The sequence below is a fragment of the Glycine soja genome, chromosome 18 (genome assembly GCF_004193775.1).
Source record: "Glycine soja cultivar W05 chromosome 18, ASM419377v2, whole genome shotgun sequence".
In the NCBI taxonomy this organism is placed as follows: Eukaryota; Viridiplantae; Streptophyta; class Magnoliopsida; order Fabales; family Fabaceae; genus Glycine; species Glycine soja.
In genome coordinates this window covers 14,910,293-14,931,740 of record NC_041019.1, presented here as the reverse complement: position 1 = coordinate 14,931,740, position 21,448 = coordinate 14,910,293, and the positions used below count along the sequence as shown (strand labels likewise).

The following is a 21,448-nucleotide window of genomic DNA, read 5'->3' as shown; positions in this document are numbered from 1 at the left end:
TTATCATTTAGTTGGCAAAGAAGAATGGTGTTAATTTATAAGGATTAAATTGTATATCTCAACACAATGTAATTCTTACATCTTTCAAAGAAGGAGAGTGTAATTTAGTGCAATGTTTAGACAACATTTCCTCATATTTTAAGTATCAAATTAACTTAAACATGCAGTAAACACTTTTATTAAATAAAAATAAATAAGCACGAAAAGTTGATTTAAATAACTCGTGTAAAGTGAGTAAAAAGAAAAGGATCCAAACAGAGGAAACTCATAGATGCAAATTAAGGATTACGGTTGGTCTAGAGAGAATTTTTTCATTATTGCTTTCTTTGCTTCTTCTGAATTTAATCAATAGTATAAGGTTTTTGATGAAGAGGACATCATAAGATGAATCGGTTTGGTCGACTTAGACATTCATTTATGTTTGAGAGGAAGAACCAGCCAAATTAACCTTAATCCCATGAAATTAAAACATTAATTATACATTTGTGATTCAATTGAACTTGAAGGAACTCAATTGAAACAAGACAAGTGTATCTGGGATATTATAGTTATCTAAACCTTAATTGGAATTAGGAGTATAAATAGGCTTCCCTTGCTATCTACTTGACTCACATTGCTATATTGTACTATATTCACATAGGTATTTGAGAGCTACTTGTTTTCTATCCATAATTTGAGTTCTCGTAAGATCATGATGGCTACGTCAATGATGTCAAAAGTGTATAAGATCTTTTTTCTCCTTTTGTTTGATATATAATGCCAGTGTATTCCAATTCATTTTTCTCTAAATTCCTGGCATTGCTTTAGAAACAAAAGTAATTGTCATGGGTGGGTGGTTTCAGTTTCTATTTTCTATAATCTGTACCTTTAGAAGCTTTGCTTCTTAATATATGTGTCCTCCCAACCCTCCATCTAACAGACACCACTCCAAGATGAGGCTAGAAAAGGCCAGCCAAGTTTGAAGTTAAAAACTGGGAAAATGACTCACGTTCTCTGCTTTAAAAAAATGGAAAACACTTTTATGCTTTGTTAGTATTGTAAGCTTGTTTTGGATGTAGTTTACTTTGAAAATGCTATATTCTGATGACATTGTTAAATAGCTGACAATTGAACTTAATTTGAAATCAGTCTAATTTATTGTGTTTACAGATGCACTTGCATGTACCTAATATAGTTATGTCTCATGAACTTTGAGGACATTTACGATGTCGATGTGTTCATGAAAAGCATGGAAGAAGTGGTCAGAGTGTTAAAGGATCTTCCTTCTCATGTATGAACATATAAAATTGCCACCGTGAAGGTTCCTAAGGGGAGTGTCAGGCTTGCTACTTATTTCCCTTCAATAAACATGAGAAAAGTAGGTGAAAAAAGTGATGTTGATTCTGTTGCATGCTTAGCAATGTATGGAAGCTTAGAGTTGCAACAAGAAACGCATGACCTTGTTGACTCAATGGTTGAAAGACTTAGGACTTTAAGTCGAAAGTCAGATGGCCAATTTATAGTTGTGGATCTGAGGGTTGAGATGTTGGATAAGAAGGGTTGTCAAGGAAGGGATAGTGAAAAAGAGGAGAGTTGCTTCAATGCACAAGAGGTTGCAGTGTTTTTGAGGAAGATTGGTTTTGAAAAGGATACTACAATCTATGTGACACAATCAAGGTGGGATGAAAGCCTTGACTCTCTTAAAGATTTGTTCCCTAAAACATATACAAAGGTGAGATATTTGTTCTAATTTCATCTTCTCATACACACATTTTATTTATAATAAGCATAAAATTTCTCATTTGCTCAGAAATTGTTGTAGGAATCCATCATTCCTGCAGATAAGAAGAAAAGGTACCTAGACTCTATGATGCTTTCCAAAATGTACCCTTTCGGGAATTTCAGTGTTATGGCCTAAGGCCTCTTGTTAGAGTGTTCACCAAAAAATTGAAGTTGCTGTCATTTGACATGTACACAAGGCTTTCTGAATGGATATTTAGTTTGTTAAATTATGGTTGCCCCCATGGAAGGGGCATTATATATGATAAAAGATCAAGAACATACTATTGGTATGGAGAATATAAAGATGGGCCTACCTACCAAATTCACAAGAAAGGAGCTGCTCGGGTAATTCATTTTATTCAAGTGAATTGTTATTTTGTTTGCAAGTTAGTAATTGTCATCATTGTTGTAGGATTTTATGTATCTTGTTGTTCACTATTATAATTTATAAACATTTAATGGTTGTTAAAATGGCTTCCATCGTTTTATATAAGTGCAATGCTTACATGGTTTTGTCTTTTGCTTATTTTGAAAAATAAAAACCATAAGAAGACTACCTGGTTAGCAAGAACTTAGTAGATTAGAGATGCATGTTTGATTCTCATATCTTCATTTTCCTTCTTTGCATCCTATAGCTTATTTAGAGATGCATTTAATTTGTGTTAAATTATTGAAGGTACTTCATCTTTGAGTCTATTTTAAGCAATTTCAATTACCTTGCTCCGACCAAAAACTAAAAACCAAAGTTTGGATAAGAATGTAATCTATGTTTACACATTTAATCTATGGAAAATCAAAGAACAATATGTCAATAAGATTTGTGTTGAGTAACCTGATTGCAAAAGCAGTATGGACAACAAGGTCAATGTCTCGAGCTAACAAGAAGATGATTGAGGCACTAGCTGCTAGGAAGAAGGAAGAGTACCTGCAACAATTTAAGATGAACTGCCATAAGTTCCATTTTCAAAGCTTTCATCCAATATATGCATGTTTTCAATAATGCAATCAGTAAACCAATCACACAAACCAATCATATAATAACCAATCACATATAATTGGTTTGTGTACACTCTATTTAGTTTCAATGTTTTATTCTAAATACAAATGTAGTATTGGTTTGTGTAAATGAATCTAGCAAAATCAAATATATAAATAGAAAATTACATTAGACGATGTTAATTAATTCTCCTTCATCATGATCATTACGATTAGCATGAACGTCGTCAGCTTCTTCTTCTCCGACAACGTTAAGAGTGATTTTTGCGGTCAAAGGACTAACATAGGTGTCCATGTATGAATCATCATCTTCTACATTAACACCAATTGTTTTGTCCTGGAGAACCTCACACCACCTTTCATCACAAGGGTCTTGCACGTAAAATATTTGTCTAGCTTGTTCTGCCATGATGAAAGGGTCATTGTGGCAACCAAGTTTCTTCAAGTCTACCAACGTAAATCCTATATCATCGGTGCGCACACTGGTGTTGCTGTCAACCCATTTACTTTTGAAAACACATACAGTAAATTTCACATAGTTAAGCTCCCAAATTTCATCAATGAACCCAAAGTAAGGGATGGAAGCTACACAGGGATTGGTGTCATTCACACTTGCGAAGTGTTGAGATTCAGCCCTTAGGGTGACCCCGTTGTTCTGCATTGTACTTTTGTCATCTTGTGCTTTTGTGTAAATTGAACACTTGTTTATGTCGTATCCTTGCCAAGTTATAACATTTCTTTTAGGCCCATTTGCTAGCTTTCTTAATGTTTCTAAAGCATTCTCATCTGCAAAGATTGTATCTTTAAACCAATCACAGAAAGTCTTGTTATGCTTTTTCAACACCCAATTCTTTGAAATTTTTGGATTATTCTGTTTGACTAAAGCTTCATGCTTAAGTATGTATGGCAAAACTTCATTATTGTTGTTCAAGACATACAAGTGAGCTTGTAACAAATCTTCTACACTTGGAGTCATCACATGCAGTCCTCTTGAACCCTTACCACCCACCCTGTCATCATGCCGAGACTCAGGAAGGCCAACAGGTTTAGCTTTCTCAATGTATTCAGAACAAAATTCAATGGCTTCTTCTGCAATGTACCTCTCAACAATAGATGCTTCTGGACGATAAAGATTCTTCGTATACCCTTTTAAGATCTTCATGTATCGTTCAATCGGGTACATCCATGGCAAATAAACAAGACCACAATATTTGATTTCTCTGACTAGATGCACAATCAAGTAAATCATGATGTCAAAGAAGGCAGGGGGAAAATACATCTCCAACTGGCACAATATAATTGCGGCCTCATTTTCCAGCTCATCAAACTTCATAGGATCAATGACTTTGCTACATATAGCATGGAAGAAAAAGCACAGGCGATTTATGGCTAACCTGACTTTGTTTGGCAAGATGTCTCGTATAGCCACGGCTAACAATTGTTGCATGAGCACGTGACAGTCATGAGACTTTAACCCTACAAGCTTAAGCTCCTTCAACTGCACAAGGCTATTAATATTTGAAGAGTATCCTTGTGGAACCTTCACCCGACGAAGACACTAACAAAAACTTATCTTCTCCTTTTTGGACAAAGTATGGCAAACTGGGGGCAAGTAAATTTTCTTCCCATCAAACCTTGGATGCAATTGTGATCATATCCTCATATCAGCTAGATCTTGACGGGTATTCAGGTCATCCTTCGTCTTGTCTTGAATGTTAAGGAGCGTCCCAATCACACTGTCACAAACATTTTTCTCCACATGCATAACATCAATACAATGTCTAACGTGTAGATCAGATCAATATGGAAGATCAAAGAAAATGGACCTCTTCTTCCATATGCAACTCTTACTTTTATCCTTCTTTTGGGTCTTTCCAAATACAGTATTCAGGTGTTGAACCCGCTGATATACCTGTTCACCAATCAACGGTATCGGCACAATATCGTGCTCTTGACTTCCATTAAAAGCTGTTTTCAGTCGTCTGTAAGGATGATTGGATGTTAGAAAATGGCGATGCCTATTGTAGACTGTTTTTCTTCCATGTTTTAGTTGTATGTAGCTTGTGTTTTCTTCACAGATGGGGCATGCTTGATGACCCTTAATACTGTAACCGTTGAGATTCCCATGTGCTGGTACAAAACAAAAAAGCATTGCACGCATTTCAAACGTCTCCTTACGAAACGCATCAAACACAACAACCCCCTTGTCCCACAACTTTCTTAGGTCTTCAACCAACAGACTTAGATAAACATCAATGTCATTTCCTGGCTGTCTTGGGCCTGATATCATCATAGACAACATCATGTATTTTCGCTTCATGCACAACCAAGGAGGCAAATTGTAAATTACTAGCAGAACTGGCCATGAACCATATGGATTCATTCCATCACTGGCTAGTCCAAGTCTAAGATTTTGTGGCTCTTTCCCGAAATTCGGATACAAACCATCAATCTTCTTCCACTGCGAGCAATCAGCCGGATGACGGACCATTCCATCAGAAATCCTTCCATTTGCATGCCATGTAAGGTCTTTTGCGTCGTCCTCGTTAGCAAAAAGACGCTTAAACCTTGAAATGATTGGAAGATACCACAAAACCTTCTCTGGAGGGCCCTTCTTTGAGTTTTCATCAGAACTATTTTCCCCTTCATCCTTCACTTTGTACCATGAAGTCCCACAGATAGGGCATTGGACATTTCTTGGAATTCATGCATGTACAGTATGCAATCATTGGGGCAAGCATGAATCTTCTGATACTCCATACCCATCGGACACAATATCTTTTTCGCATTATAGTAAGTTTTAGGAAACGTGTTGTCCTTTGGAAGCAGATTGTGCACTACCTCAAGCACTGAGGTGAAACTTTTGTCACTCCACCCATACCTAGCCTTCACATTAACCAGACTTAACACCGCAGACAACAGAGTTAAGGAATTCTTGCACCCCGTATATAAAGGCTTCTTTGAATCACTCTACAATCCTTCATACACAGGGGCATGTGCTTGCTGGAAAGACTCTTGTCCAAGGTCACGAATCATGTTCTCCAAGCGATCTCCCATTTCTATATCAAACGGTTCAGATTAGGACCCACTCTATATGTCTGTCACTTCACCATCCCATATCCACGTCGTGTAATTCTTCTTAATCCCATCACACAATTGACGTATGTCGTCCAGTAGTTGTCGTCTTCCATTCAAACAGTTGATGCAAGGACAATAATATTTTCCTTCTTCATTTGGTCGACCTCTTTTGGAAGCAAATTGCAAGAACTGCTCGACGCCATCCTCATATTCTGGGCTTATGTGACATTCATTCATCCAACTTCGATCCATCTAAGCAATTCCATGCATGAAAATCTCACTTTTTATTTATAGGTGTGGCCCTATCCCATTTAGGAAGACTATCTTTTATGTTAGCTTCAAACGTCAGGGTTAGCATTATTTTGAAAATTTTGACTAAATTTCGGCAGCATTCTGCATTGGTCTCCAAGTACACGACATGACATCGGTGAAATGAATTTCCCGATAATCAAGTAAGCACTCAGAGAACAACTTGAAATGCATTGAACCGAAATTTCATCAAATTAATCAAAATAATAATAACCTTAACGAATGAATCTAACATAAAAATACCAGTCTCCCCAAACTGTCCAAACGGGCAATTCAAGACTAAATACAATGACTAATGCAAACTACCCGAAAGAATCATTGCATTCAGTCTCAAACAGGAATCTAAGGTTCACTCAGCATGAACAACAGTTGTTTATATAGCAATTTACATTGATGACATACAAGAACATACAAATATCGACATCAACAATTATGAGACTAGTCATAATAATACAAGCAAAAGCAAGATGCTAACCAACATGTAAATATCGTTATAAAGTTATAATAATCCAAGCAAAAGCAACATGCTAACCAAGATCCAATGTTAGGATCCAACAGGGTATGAGACTAGTCCCACATTAAAAGTATGGGATTCTAGTGTGGGTAGTAAAAGAAAAATCCCTCCCACTGGTAGTGAGAAGGTGGTCTCCAAAAACTCTCTTGCCAACTAATAGGTTCACTTGTCAGATCTACAACAACGAATTTCAAAGAGACCACAATCTCCATGGAAGCTGAAGCAAAGATCAAGCAACGAGATTATAAATGGTTTTTGTAGCTCACACATTCTTAACCAAGTTATTTTTTTAACTTTATTCGAAGCTCACGAAGAATTGTCTCATTGGAAGTTGACTAGTGATGGTAATTTTTCTGTGATGCACGATTATTTGTGAGATTTGGGAAATGATTCTACCCAAGAACCTGAAACTGAGGTACATGCTTTATTATTATGTGAAGAATCGAACATGGCATGGTTTGCATCTTCGTTAGAAGGAAGAATGGATGTTTTGTAAGATATGGACTTTGCGGTCTAGTTTGACAAGTGTTTACAGATTGGAGTGGCTCGTATCTGTGAATTTTTGTGGACCATCTGGTTTAGAAGAAACCAATGGCTGTTTTCCAAAAAGGAAAGTCCCCATGTGACTACTGTTAGAAAAATATCAGAATTTAGTTGTGCCTCCAATTGAAGTGGTATCAAATGATAATGTCCAAATTCAATGGAAGCAGCCAATTGTTTGTCTTATGAAAGCCAATTTGGATGCCTCTGTGAAGAAGAATATGGGGACTTGGGTGAAGTCCTTGCTACAGCATCTTTGCTTATTCCTCACTGCTAGAAACCCCATGTACCAGAAAACCATTTAAGAAGGAATTGTTGTACAGTGAGCAAGTAAAAGAGTTGGATTAAGCCTAGGTAAGTGTGTGTGTGTGTGTGTGTGTGTGTGTGTGTGTGTGTGTGTGTGTGTGTGTGTGTGTGTGTGTGTGTGTGTGTGTGTAAGTCCCCATGTGACTACTGTTAGAAAAATATCAGAATTTAGTTGTGCCTCCAATTGAAGTGGTATCAAATGATAATGTCCAAATTCAATGGAAGCAGCCAATTGTTTGTCTTATGAAAGCCAATTTGGATGCCTCTGTGAAGAAGAATATGGGGACTTGGGTGAAGTCCTTGCTACAGCATCTTTGCTTATTCCTCACTGCTAGAAACCCCATGTACCAGAAAACCATTTAAGAAGGAATTGTTGTACAGTGAGCAAGTAAAAGAGTTGGATTAAGCCTAGGTAAGTGTGTGTGTGTGTGTGTGTGTGTGTGTGTGTGTGTGTGTGTGTGTGTGTGTGTGTGTGTGTGTGTGTGTGTGTGTGTGTGTGTGTGTGTTTCTCTCTGTGTGTTGTGTGTCTGTGTATAATCGTGCATTGGATCAACTTTATATCTCCAAACACATTTTCACTAAGGTTACTCACTGAAGGTCTTCTCAATTAATAACTGTTCAAAGCAAATTGTAAATCTTGCCAGATAAATCTCTACTTCATTTCTCAAGTGTTTAGTTTTGATAAAGTTCAATAGGTTGAAGCTCTATTAAAGTTTTAAAATATTGTTGATTTCATTTGTTGTATATCCAATCGGCTTGAAGTCCTTAAAGTCAAGGCTTTGACTTGTATCGTGTCATTGATAAATATTGAGGAGTGCATGAAGTATTTCAAGAAGTTTGAACTATTAAGTATATCCAAAGCATTTTGAGATTTCTTTTTCACGTTTTTTACTTTTCTCCTTCTCCTCAATCCTGATCATGAAGCACAAATATGTTCAATATTTATCTATATTTTGGTGCATGAGTGTATGATAATTTACTCAGTTTCTTTGGACCTTCACAGGAACAACTAAGATTAAGAACCTGAATCAAAACATGGAGGCCTTAACAGTGAAACTGTCATAAAAGGACCCGAGAGAAATTTCTGAGGCGGTTCCCATTGGTGATGTAGCAGGTGGTAGACACTACAATGGACTGGATCACTTTTCATGGAAGTATGCTAACACACCTCCAAAAGATTCAAAAATCTCAACCTGATGCACTCAACCATCCCTTTGGTTAGAATCTACCAAGTCATAATGAATTGAGGGTAACAAGGCTAGCAAAGGCTTAATATCAGGATGCTATTTATATATAAATAATGTAGCCCTTCTTGATGTTCGACTTTCTAGATGTTTGGTTGGTTGAAATTTTTAGTTTAGACTACAATACTTTTTGTTATGCAGCAGAAAATTATGAGTATTTTGGAAGGCATGACTTGAGTTTAGGATGGGTTTAACATGATTTTTGCTTTTACCAACATGTTTGGATCTGTGTTAGAAACATGACTTGAAATTATGGACTCAAGTCACATGGTCCCAACATCAGACTAAGGTCAGTCCCAAAGGGAACCAATAGCTGGGTTCAAATTTTGTTAACATTCCAGTTGTGATCGTTCAATATCCCCAAGCAAGAGCATGTGGATTGTGGTTTTCATTGGAAAGTGAAGTGTAATGGCTTTTAGGTTTGTGAAGTGCTTTGACTATGGCCAATGTGTTTGTCTACTAGCCACATCTCCAAGTGCAACCCTTCCAAAATGCTTTTATCCATTTCTTTTTGTTTCTTTTCATACATGAATTTCACCATTTTTTTCCATCTATCATACATTATACATTGAATTAAAGTCAAGTACACCTACTTTTCTATTTTGTCCATTAGTACCATTACCATATTGATATTGATGAGGTAATGATGGTAAGGCACAAACATTATTTGTACAGTGGTGCAAAACTCTCTTTGGGGTCGAAGCTTCACTAGTGATTACTTTCTTAGATAGGTAATGAGACAATGATTATTAGGTATTGTCTACACAGATTGTCACTCTATAATAACTCATATGGGATCCATGCAAAAGTTAATGACACAGCTCAAATCAAAATTATGGCAGTACCACCTATGTACCTCAGAAAGATACCTAATATCTATATTATTAAACTACTATATGACAAGAGATGTTGCTCTCCTTTCCTAATTGTTCAAAGTTTATAAATTATAAGCGTTAAGATTTCAACTTCGAATATCATAGTTCTCTTTTAAAGGGAGTCAACTAACTGAAACTGAATGACATAGACACACTCACAAACACGTTATTTTTATCATGAATGTCACCAAATTGGCATTGGATGGTGTATGTTTTATTCCTTGTTATGTAAAGAGTGGTAGCTCAAACTTCAAAGAGGCTTTAAGTAAAAAAAAAAAACAAACTTAAATTCAAAATTAAGATAATGACATCAAAGAAAGTGATTGTCCTAATCTATTAGGGAAAGCTAGGAAGTAATTTAGGGGTGATTGACGATATGGTTTAGTATATGTCTTGTTGTGTTATGGAACTTTTTATTTAATAGCCATTAGCCAAGCCTTGCGAGAATTGGCCAAAAGAAGAGATGCAGTTAAAAGTATTTAATTACCTATTAATTTGAGTTAAGTCTATATATGTATACAAAGACTATATATGTATACAAAGACTATTTTGAAGAGCTAACTCACGGTGGGAGATCCTATCACGCATTCCACGAACACATATGGACATCAATCATATTATGACAAAACCAGGTACATATAGAGGTCACAATAGGTACTAAGGTATTTCTTAAAGCATCCACAAACTTTTTCTATATTAAGGTAAAAAGAACTAATATTTATCTTGCTAATCATACAACTATCATCAATAATCTTTTAGGTCACCTACCTTACGCAAGAACACTCACTCTTGAATCCTTCTATGCTTAACAATTAATGTCTTACTAACTACCTTACTCTCTTCTTAAGGTTCCACATTAAACCTCTTAACTATACTTCATAACTTTTCCAACTACACTATGTTCTCAAACAACTCTACACCTCTACACTAGATATTTCCCACGAACTACGGTTACAAGTTTGTATGGGTACTACACTTATAAGATTCTCAATCTTGCACTTAGGTGGTAACTAAGCATATCCTCAAGGAACACAAGTACATGACTTACTAAGTTTGACTATCATCTATGGGTAACAAGGATAATGCATACTCAAGTGGTTCGCTTCGAAACATCTTAACGTGATTAACAAGGGCGAAGTCTCTCTCTATTCGTAACAGAAGTAACAACATGACAGATTATCAAGTAGTTTAACTAGACATGATTGGAAAATGAGCAACCCATAACAAAATGAACACTCAATTGATTAGAAGAAAATAATTTTAAATCAAGAAGGATCACTCATCCAGAATCAACAACAAATATTCCAAATGAATTCTAGAAACGAAAATATAATCACAGTGTACACACATATGGAGACATCAATTATCGCTTGATTGTGACAGAAACATCAATAATCCAATTGTTTGATGTAGGCTCATAACACATAATGAATTATACTCAAGTTTGCAAGTGAAATTGAATTACTTGACTTAAGCACGCAGCACAAAGAATAGTTTGCACTAGAATCAGAAGGTATGATCAAAAGAGTATTCTATATGAAATATATCTCGATACGATTTCTCAAACTATAGAGTATCAACATTGCTAAGAACAAGAAATCACGAACAACCATTCTATCTATACAATCAAGGCAAAACATCATACTACAAACATACCTAGAATTATAAGGTTCTTATAATAAGTATACAACGTACATATAAGAAGTAAGAATTAAATAGTTGATAAAGATGTATTAAGGAATCACAAACTTCAACTACTACATTCACGACTACGCACAAAATAAAGGGAGTTAAGTAGTCATGCGTTTACACATCAAGATAGAAATAAGTTTATTAACAACATACATGCAGGAAGATAAGGGCTCATTAAGGCATTATCCATCAGTATCAAGGCTTCTTGCATCACCTAACGGCTTGCCATAATGTCGAACCGCACTTCATAAATTATAGAGATGACCAGTCTCATAACTCCTGACTCAACAGTGGATTTATGGTATAGCAAACATTAAGGATGCAAGACACATACAAGCATTATTATTAAGTCTCATTTAATCATGTAGGAGAAAATAAAATAATAATTAAAGCATATTCAACAAAACTAGTCTTAAGTAACCACACAGAGTGCACACCAGAATATGATAAGCACATAACACATTGGCCGAAAGGTTCGACCTGCTCTGATACCACTAAATGTGACACCCTCTACCCCGACATATAAGTAAATAAAATATATAAAAAATATCGGTAACCAAATTTACACGGGTAAAAGGTTCACATTCACTTCACTATTATCAATTAAAACTTATTAAAAAAATATATTCGGCTCGAAACAAGGCCGTCAAAATTTACAAAAATATTTTGTTAAATCAATGAGATAAAATAAAATAGACTAACATTATGCAATTAATATAAAACTTATGCCCCACTGTCACATCCTATCAGAGCATTGTGTCCCAACGTCCTTCAGCACAAGGTTCCTTTAAGCACTTCACCTAGCCACCTGCTCCCCCGAACACAAGGTTCAAGATCATCACAGGATCCAAACACAAACAACAAACCGAGAGTGAGTTATCACATTCCTAACTACTAGAGAGAAACAAAACAACATATAGTAGCCAAATACAATTTACTTAGCATATCTCACATTATTTCATCACTGTTATTCAAAATTCACTTTTCAATCATCAATCAAACCTTTCAATCATCAATCACAATACACAAGAATCACACACTCCGATCAAGACATAATAACACATCAATTTCATAATGAACAATTAGCAAGCGCATGAGACAGTTATGCTAAGACTCAAGCCTATATGAAATGTGGTACCATGTCAGTGAAAAACCACCCTGGGGCACTTAGGAGTACATAACAAGACACAGCACACAATGGGTTTGTCAGGTCACTCTCACTAAGTAAGATCATAGGGAGACCAGTCAAGGTCACGATGTTTTGCGAGAATGCTTCAACCATATGGGATCAGCATAGGCTTAAAGGAGCACTCAAACCCGGTGACCCCCAAGGCCTACACTCCGAAGAGTCCGTCAGGGCCTCTCCCTCCTGATTCAGGTCCAACCCCTAAAATCATTTTAGCGCACAGACACTGCTAGTGAATTATACAATACCCACGACCTCACACTCGTGTCTTAAACACGTATAACATATTGCGCTACAATTTAACACTGGTTCCTAAATAGGAACCTACACTTTCTCTTTAACACTGGTTCCTAAATAGGAAACCTACACTTTTTCTTTAACGCTGCGCATTTACACTTCGGGTTATTATACAATTCACAACTTACAACACAAATAATGTCACATCAAGAATTAATCACACACTTATTCACAACCAAAACTCATTCACAATTTCACATCTCATAATGTCACAATCCACCATCACATGTTTTCACGTATCTCACAATTCAACACATGTTCTACTTTACACTTTTACTCAATCTCAATAACAATATTATAATCTCAAGGCAACATATTATTCCACAATTCATCACATATTTCATTTATAAGCACTGCTCATGAATTATACAATATCACGACCTCACATTCATGTTTCAAATATGTTTAACACAATTGCGTTACAATTTAACACTGGTTCCTAACTAGGAACCTACACTTTCTCTTTAACACTGCGCATAAACATTGGTCGGGTTATTGTATAATTCATAACTCACAATATAATTAATGTAACATCAAGTGTTAAACACATCCACTTATTTACAATCGAATATCATGTCCACACTTTAACATCTCATAACATCACATCAACCATCTCATAACATTCCTAATGATATTCATAAGGTACAACATACACATGTTCATCAAATTTAACCATAATATTCTCAAACTCCAACACTTAATAATTTTTGGAATCATACTATAACACTCTACAATATTATTTACATAAATTATTTATATAAATAGCTATCTCTATATATATATAAACTAGCATACATCATATTGAATCACAAATTACAAAGTAAGCTTTCAATGCACAAATTCTAAATAATTATATGAACACTTTGGTCAATTTCAATTATGATATTAATTTTTTAAAATTATATATAAAAACCTGAACAGCAAGAAAAAGAGAAAATATAAAATCAATATCTCTCTCTAAATTTCTCCTTTATTTCATCAATTCATATTAATTAGAAAAAGTACTTGATTTATAGGGTTCACGCTCAACACAATAGCATATCAATTTCACAACAATTGGTCTGTCAAACATATATAATTCACTGTAATAATTATAAGGATAAAATGAAAATTGCAAAAACACCCCAAAACCCCATTCCAATTGATATCTCTAAGGATCCTTACACATGTTCTCACTAACTCCCAATTGTGAATAACTCATCCCTTACCTCTAAGCGGGCTCACGTGTCTTCAGCCAGCGATAACAGCATCTCTAGCGGTTCCCTGAGATTCCTCTAATTTTGTCCTCTAACTGCTTCGATAGAGTTCCCAAACGTCAAAGAGACAGAAAAGGGATTGAAGCCTCCACTTGTACTGTCATCATGTGATTTATTTTTCTCCCTCCAAAAATATTATCTCGCAAATCCCAACAGTAAAAGCGTGCGAAATTGAATTTCGAACAATATATCCAAATTTCATGAAAATCCAACGGTTAACGAAACTGGGATCGTAGTTTTACCGAGACAGCTTTGGGTTTCTATGGGAAAGGAAAATACTACAATGCGAGGGGTATTTCTCTTATCTCAGACATAATATCGATATTCCCAACGGTGAGAATGCTCGGAATTGGGTTTTCAACATAGTGCTCAAATTTCACGACGATCCAACGGTGAATGAGTCCGAAATTGTCATTTTTCTGAGATAGGTTAGGTGGCATGCGGGAAAAAGAGAGGGTTTTGGGAGAAGAGAGAAAAAACGAAATTGTGAGGCAGAGGAGGCCGAGGAGTCAGTCTGAAAACTGACCTAGCATGTTGTTATTTATAGCTAGGGGCATTTACGACCTATTATTTACTCTATTTATTTATTTATTATTTATTATTTTATAAAAACAAACTTTATTTTATTCTCTATCAAACAAATAAAAAAAAATACCTTTTTTATTTTTTCTCAAATCATTATTTTAATTAATAATTATATCTCCTTATTTATTTATTTATAAAATCTCATCATTTTTTTAAAATTTTATTTATTTATAAATAACAATCATTTTTAATCTAGTTTACGAAAATTGGAATGTTACACAGTGTATATCAAACCAATCATATCAATGCATATGAGGCCTTATGCAAGCTAGGTGAGGCCTTATGCATGCTAGACAGATTTTTTAAATTTTTAATTTTTACTCTCCCTTCTTTGTTTTGTTATTTACTTAAATCATCCAATGTACAGGTTTCACTACTACTTTATAGAAAAATATATGTATAGACAACTTTCCTAATTTATAGTTATCACTAAAATCTTTATGACTTATTGAAGTTAGTGAGCTTCAAATCACTACCTCCTCAAGATATTAACAAAGGCAAATACTCCTAGTCACAGGCAGATGTTGAATGACTTAGTATTACAACTAGCTATTCAAGAATAAAAATCAATATTTTAAACTATTTTTCCCTCAGGGCATGACCTGTTAATATAATATTAAAGTCACTTTTATATCATATAACTTTATGAATAAGAAAAATCTTACTCAAGCAAACAGACAGTGGAGCAAGATGGGCATAGAAATATTATTGATTGCCCATTTGACATTAATCATGCCTAATTGTCTAGACTCTAGAGTTGCACAAGTTACATATACTTATTGGTGAATGCGAATTAATATAAGTAGTTAAGAATTTACTATGAATTCTCATCTTTCTTATGGGTGTGGGTCCAAATTTTTTACACCACTTTTTTACTTGGTAGATAACTCTTTTGAAAGAGATTTCGTTACACATAAAAATTAGTTGAATAGTTGTGACTAGATGAAATTGTTTGCAGTTTGAATTTATAATCTTTTAGATAGATATCTGCTCACAGTCCTAACATTTCATCGCACAACTTGCCTATTAGGGATACCTTTGCATTCTACTACTTTTTTTTCAATAAAAAAATGCACTAATTCACTTCTTGCTCTGCTTGCTGACTCTCCATGCTAATTTACTTTCTAACAAATACATAAAAATACATAAAAATATATATAAACTATTAACAAGTGATAACATGATTATAAGTAAATCTAAATGTAGTAAAAAAATATGTAAGTGAATGTAAAAGACTCAAACTAGGCATAAAAATGAGTTCAAAATTGAAAAAACTATTATGAATAAGTTCAATTAAATAAAGCCTAAAGAACCTTTTTCTTTATTTTCTTGTATTCTTGCTGCCAATTCAGCATGCAATGTGGATACAATCACTCCTTGTATCAGGATCTCAAGTACCTAATTAAAGTGTAAAAGGAGAGATTAATAATCCCAAATTTTTAAATATATAAAGAGAGACAAAATTGCCTAAAGTATATATGTAAAATGAAAGAACTGAGCAATGGTGTAAAATCATATTGTATGGGAAATTTGTCTTCTTCTAATAATGGTATTTTTTTATGTAGATAACAAAATGTTAAATTTGACAACAAATTTCTTTCAAAAAGAAGGAAATGATGAAGATGAACCTAAGAAATTTCACTTGGAAGAGTCCAAGGATAATTAATATTTAGGTTAATTATGTTTTTAGTTACAATTTTTTTTTTTTTGAGTTTTCACTTTTAGTCTCTAAACAAAAAATTGAACTATAATGCTTTTGTTTGTTAATATTTTTAGTCTGTTATAAAATCCCATAGTTAATTTATGGCATGACTTTAATTTCTTAATTAATTGATATTTTTGTGGTGGTTAATATTTGATGGGCAGAATCCGCCAAAAAATATTTGTGGGGAACAAATTCTGGACGCTAGAAAACAGCCAGAAATTGCTTCACTAGTGTTTCAGGCTTCACTTCTCCCCTTTCCCCTATTTTCGTTGCAAGTCAGAAGCACTTGTCGATCAACAAATTCCAAATCATGCACACATGAATCCAAATATCCAATCAACAGCAAAATGGATAAATTTCAAATAACAACAAGAAAAAATCATTCTCATAGACCAATATTAAAAGGAATAGCAAAAACGGAGGTGTCAATCATTCACTTAAACCAATTCACAAACACATGATCTTGTTCACCTACCTACATTGAAACTAACATGTAGCCCAGGAATGCCTTATCCACATCAAAATGCAAAAATCATAACGCAAAATTAAAAAAATTAAGAGTAACCAAAGGAGTTCAAATTCTGAGAACTATTAATTATACCCTTGTTACAACGATTTAATCATGTCCTAGTTAACACCTAGAGACACAACAGAAAAAGATACAGAAGTATATATATGGTATGATGGAATAGGAAAACAGACAAAAACAAACAAGAGATATTAACGAGTTGTTTGAAATAAAAAAGTGATCAAATATCGTTCATCTTTTTTTAAAAATGTAAGTATCAAAAATAGCATATGAGGGTCAATCCTTTTTTTTTTCTTTTTAGGAAGTTACTGTGTAAGCTTTGTCAATTCCTCAAGCAATGCTTCTAAAGGTAAATAAGTCCAAAGACTCGTGCCTAGGGATCAATGATTTAACAGAAAACTTCTACAGAGAACCATGTCCTTATAAAAAGCAGAAGACAACACAATCCACTCATATATAATGATAAGCAGAACCACTTTATATCCTTTTAAATATAATGATAAGCAAATGGTTTGTGAATAGGTAATTGTTATTTTAACAAAACTAAATTTTCTTCTCTTCTATTTTCTCTATACTAAAGGATAAAAAATGTGCATTTAGATGGAGACACTGCTGAGATACTAGAGTTAACAATTGATAAGCAAATTAATTTTAAAATATGAGAGGGAGCAATCACAGAAAGACTTATGAGTTAAATTATTCAGGTTTACTAGTTCAATTTCAGCTATTACTTTTCATTTGTCCTGCTGAAGAGTTGAAACATCCTTGGTTTCTTTTGCAGGCCTAAGTAAAGCCACAACATTCAGAGAAGAGCAACAACAAATCTCATATGAATTTGATACCAAGTTGGATGCAGCTCCTGTAGTAAACCCTACAACTCCAGCCACAACAAATTTATTTCCTACAATCAACCCAACAACAATTTCTCAAGCACCTGGCTCAACAGGACAAACCACACCCACAACCCCATACATGAACCCCATAAACCCTTACACAAACCCCACAACACCAAAAACAAGCCCTACAAACCCATAGTTGTCTTCCTTTCATTTGCCTCTTTCAAAAAGGTCATATAGGCTTTTACCTTCTAGGTCTTTTAGAAGTGAAAAATGCAACAAAAACAAAGCACACTGACCAGCAAATCAAGTGAGACAATGACTCCTCAAAGCTCAGAATACACAACAATAAAAGGAAAAGTAGAACATTGTTACATTTGTCATGGTGCTATACGCATTACAACACACACCTACCTACCTAGCCATTAAGCATTCAAAGGACACAAATCAATCTGAATTACCTCACTGAAAAGGACACCTTGCGAGCATGAGTGATCACCCCAAACGGAATGCAAAGTCAGCACCCCAAACAGCCCACGACAATGACAACAAACCAACTCCTTCGAGCTACCACAACTTCCACAAACCAACTCCTTGCAACACACACAAACAAACATCCTTGCAGTGAGCACAAGTTCCCCAAACAAACAAACAAAGAAGAAGAAAAAGATAACAGAGTCTAAGGTCGCTAAGAAGAAAAAGAAATTGTACCTAGGTAACGTGGCTAAGCCGTACAAACAAGCTGAAGAACCTGTACTCACGGTCGCAAAGAAGAAGCGAAGAAGAAGCAAGAGCGAAGAACAGAGAGCGCGAGGAAAGTGTAGGGATCGGGTTCTGAAATTTTAAAATATATAAGTCCAACATCGATTTTCAATAAAAAAAAAATCCTTGATATTGGAAGGAGATGAACATAAAATAAATGCTTATGTGCGCAAAATACATCAACGAACCCATTTTTATTCTCTTGCTGATATTGGAGTTCCCAGAAACATCCTTGATCATGAGTGAGTGCATTTTTTACATACCTAGATACTTTTACTCGATGTGTACTGCCTAAGAACGGTCCTCTGCAGCAAAATTATATGGTCCAAAAAAAATATCCACACAAGTTGTTGAAGAATTTGATTTCAGTTTATCTAAGTGGTGGATCTAGTTGTTTCTTTCTAAAGAAAGGAATTGTATTGATAGAAGCGAAATAAAATATGTATGACAAGTCTACCAAAAAATTCTACATTAAATTATTTTTTTTCAAACTACTGTTTAAAATATTTGGTGCTAGATTTTTATAGCATTTTCTCGATAATTATGTAGGTGATTTTACCCTATTGTTTTGTTTGACAATTTTTTCATGATACATGTGGTTACTGTAGGTTTGTCATATTTTTTTTTTCTTCCAAATCTGAGGATCTGAATTTGTAATTGTTGTACTTGTACTTGTCTTTTTAAATTTTTTAACTTTGGTCTTAATTTTAAATAATCTTTTTTCTCTTAAAGAGAACATTTGTCTCTGCTTGTAACCATGCAATAATGGAACTATTATTTATAACATTCCTCACGCTTCCTAATTGGACCAAGTTAGATAACTATGCTTTATAGTCCATGCCATTTTTTTGTGCCATGAGATGGATTATAAAATGTTGAACGTACCAGCATAGAAAAAAAGAACATAGTAAGAAAACACAAAAGTAGAATTTTTTAATTAGAAATGTAAGCATTTATTGTATTGAAAACACAAAAGTCATTAACACATTTTTTTTAAGTAAGAAAATGCTAACTAGTACCCTTTAAAGCACTGTTTAAAGAATCAAAAGTAGAATTTTTTTTATTGAAGAATGTAACAATGCACTCCTTTGTGATTTTAATGTAACTTTAAATTTTTTTAGATATAAATACCTTATTCTTATTCGTGTCTTTAGAATATTGGTTAACAAGAACTTTAGTAATTAGAAAATTACTTAATATGGTGTATTTAATGCTCCTTAATTGTTGGTAAAATCCTTCTTTATATAAAATGATATGATTTTTCTTTATAGAATTTGCAATTACCTTTCAGGTGCGATCGTATTCTTTCATATGACACCGGAATGAGATTACTTAGATATGGAAGGACTGAACTCAGGTTTTTAGACCACAGACCAGTGACTGCCACATACATGACTGAGGACTGAGGTTGAGGTGTTCTCTCCAAGGAACTTCTAATTATGCAGTAGCCATAGATGCAGTAACCATAGGCTAACTGATCAACTATATCATAGGCTAACTGATTTTCTTTTGTACCCATAGATGCAGTAGCTAGTAGGTGTTGAATACAAACATCTGCTTCAAATGCTACGAAGAATTCTAATTATGCAATTGCGTGATTGGCAAATATTTTTTTGAAGAAGTTTGTACAATAAATGGTCTAATTCTTATTTTTATAACTTATATAGGTGTATATCTAATTATCTCAAGGCGGAGAAAGAAAAGGCCGAGAAGAAGAAGAGAGTTCATCACTTTTCTTTCTTTTTTATTTTTTATTGCTTTTTTCTTTCCTATTTTTGTATTTTTTGTACATTATTTCAGCTAATTAAGGTTATATTAAAATGTTAATGAATCTAAAGTATAAAGATGAGGAAAAAAGTAACCATACAAGAATATGTTGGATTGGAAATTAAGTAGAAAGTGTTAGTGATTAAGTTCTAGATTTCATGTTCTAGCGTTTTGATGATAAACCAATGACCGTTGATATGAGGAACTTCTAGTTAGGATACCAATAATTATTGTCATTATATTTTGACTTGTGATTAGTGTTTGACTTCAAACTATTCACAATAGCTACAATCATGGATACTGATGAGGAATGTTCAATTGTTCTTGAATTATCTGAAAGAGATTCTTTTTTTGACAAAAATAAGGTAAAAATAAGACAATCAAGTCCTTTAGTGTTATGTTTTTTACTCTTTTATGGTACATTCTAAGACGGTCTAATATAACCGTTATCATAAACATCCACACTTTCTACGACGTCTGATTCAACGACGATAAACAACTAAGTTACAAATAACCGATGTAGTAGACTTTTATTGTAATAATGAATGATGTCAATACTAATAATAATAACAGTATCCTATGAGAGAAGGAAGAGCAATAATGATCCTGATCAAGTGTCAAGATACCTGGTGAAAGATCCAAAGAAGAGTAAAGTAATCTTCATATCCATGGGTATCCTAAAATTTTCTATTATTGGGATTATAGTCCCACACCCTTGAAATCATCACTAAAAGAGTTGCTTCAGCTACCATTGTCACTAAGCTCTTTATATATATGAACATTATTTAAAATATAAAATAGAGAGGGGCGAGAAAACCGTTATTTTATAATAATAAAAGCTAAGAAATAAATTAAATAAATAACCAAAGTATTAGCTAATAATAAAAACAAACAATCTAAGATAACAACTAGTTTACGTGTTAGAAAAATTATCTGATAAATTATACACTCAAACAATAATAATAGCCGATTAGTCATAAATAGAAAAAATAACCAACGAACAAATAAACCGTAAAAGTCACATTAATATTAATGTGAATATATTTGTGAGTCTAATTTATTTGTACTTTTAATAAATGATGTTAATTGGCAGGAGTAGAATTGGGAGTATACATTTTGAAATGTTGACTTATAATATCATCACACAAGTTAGATATTGGTCAGGAACTAATTAGTAAAGTTTCGTAGGTCGACTTATAATATCATCACA

General features: G+C 34.1%; 1 protein-coding gene across 1 annotated transcript; it reads left to right on the top strand.

The window, feature by feature from the left end:
- Positions 1 to 1,348: 1,348 nt before the first annotated feature.
- On the top strand, positions 1,349 to 1,897 carry LOC114396987 (protein MANNAN SYNTHESIS-RELATED 2-like). Its single transcript, XM_028359134.1, has 2 exons — positions 1,349 to 1,711; positions 1,802 to 1,897. The coding sequence occupies exons 1-2, from the start codon at positions 1,349 to 1,351 to the stop codon at positions 1,895 to 1,897; spliced, it is 459 nt and encodes a 152-aa protein (XP_028214935.1).
- The last annotated feature ends 19,551 nt before the right edge of the window (positions 1,898 to 21,448 follow it).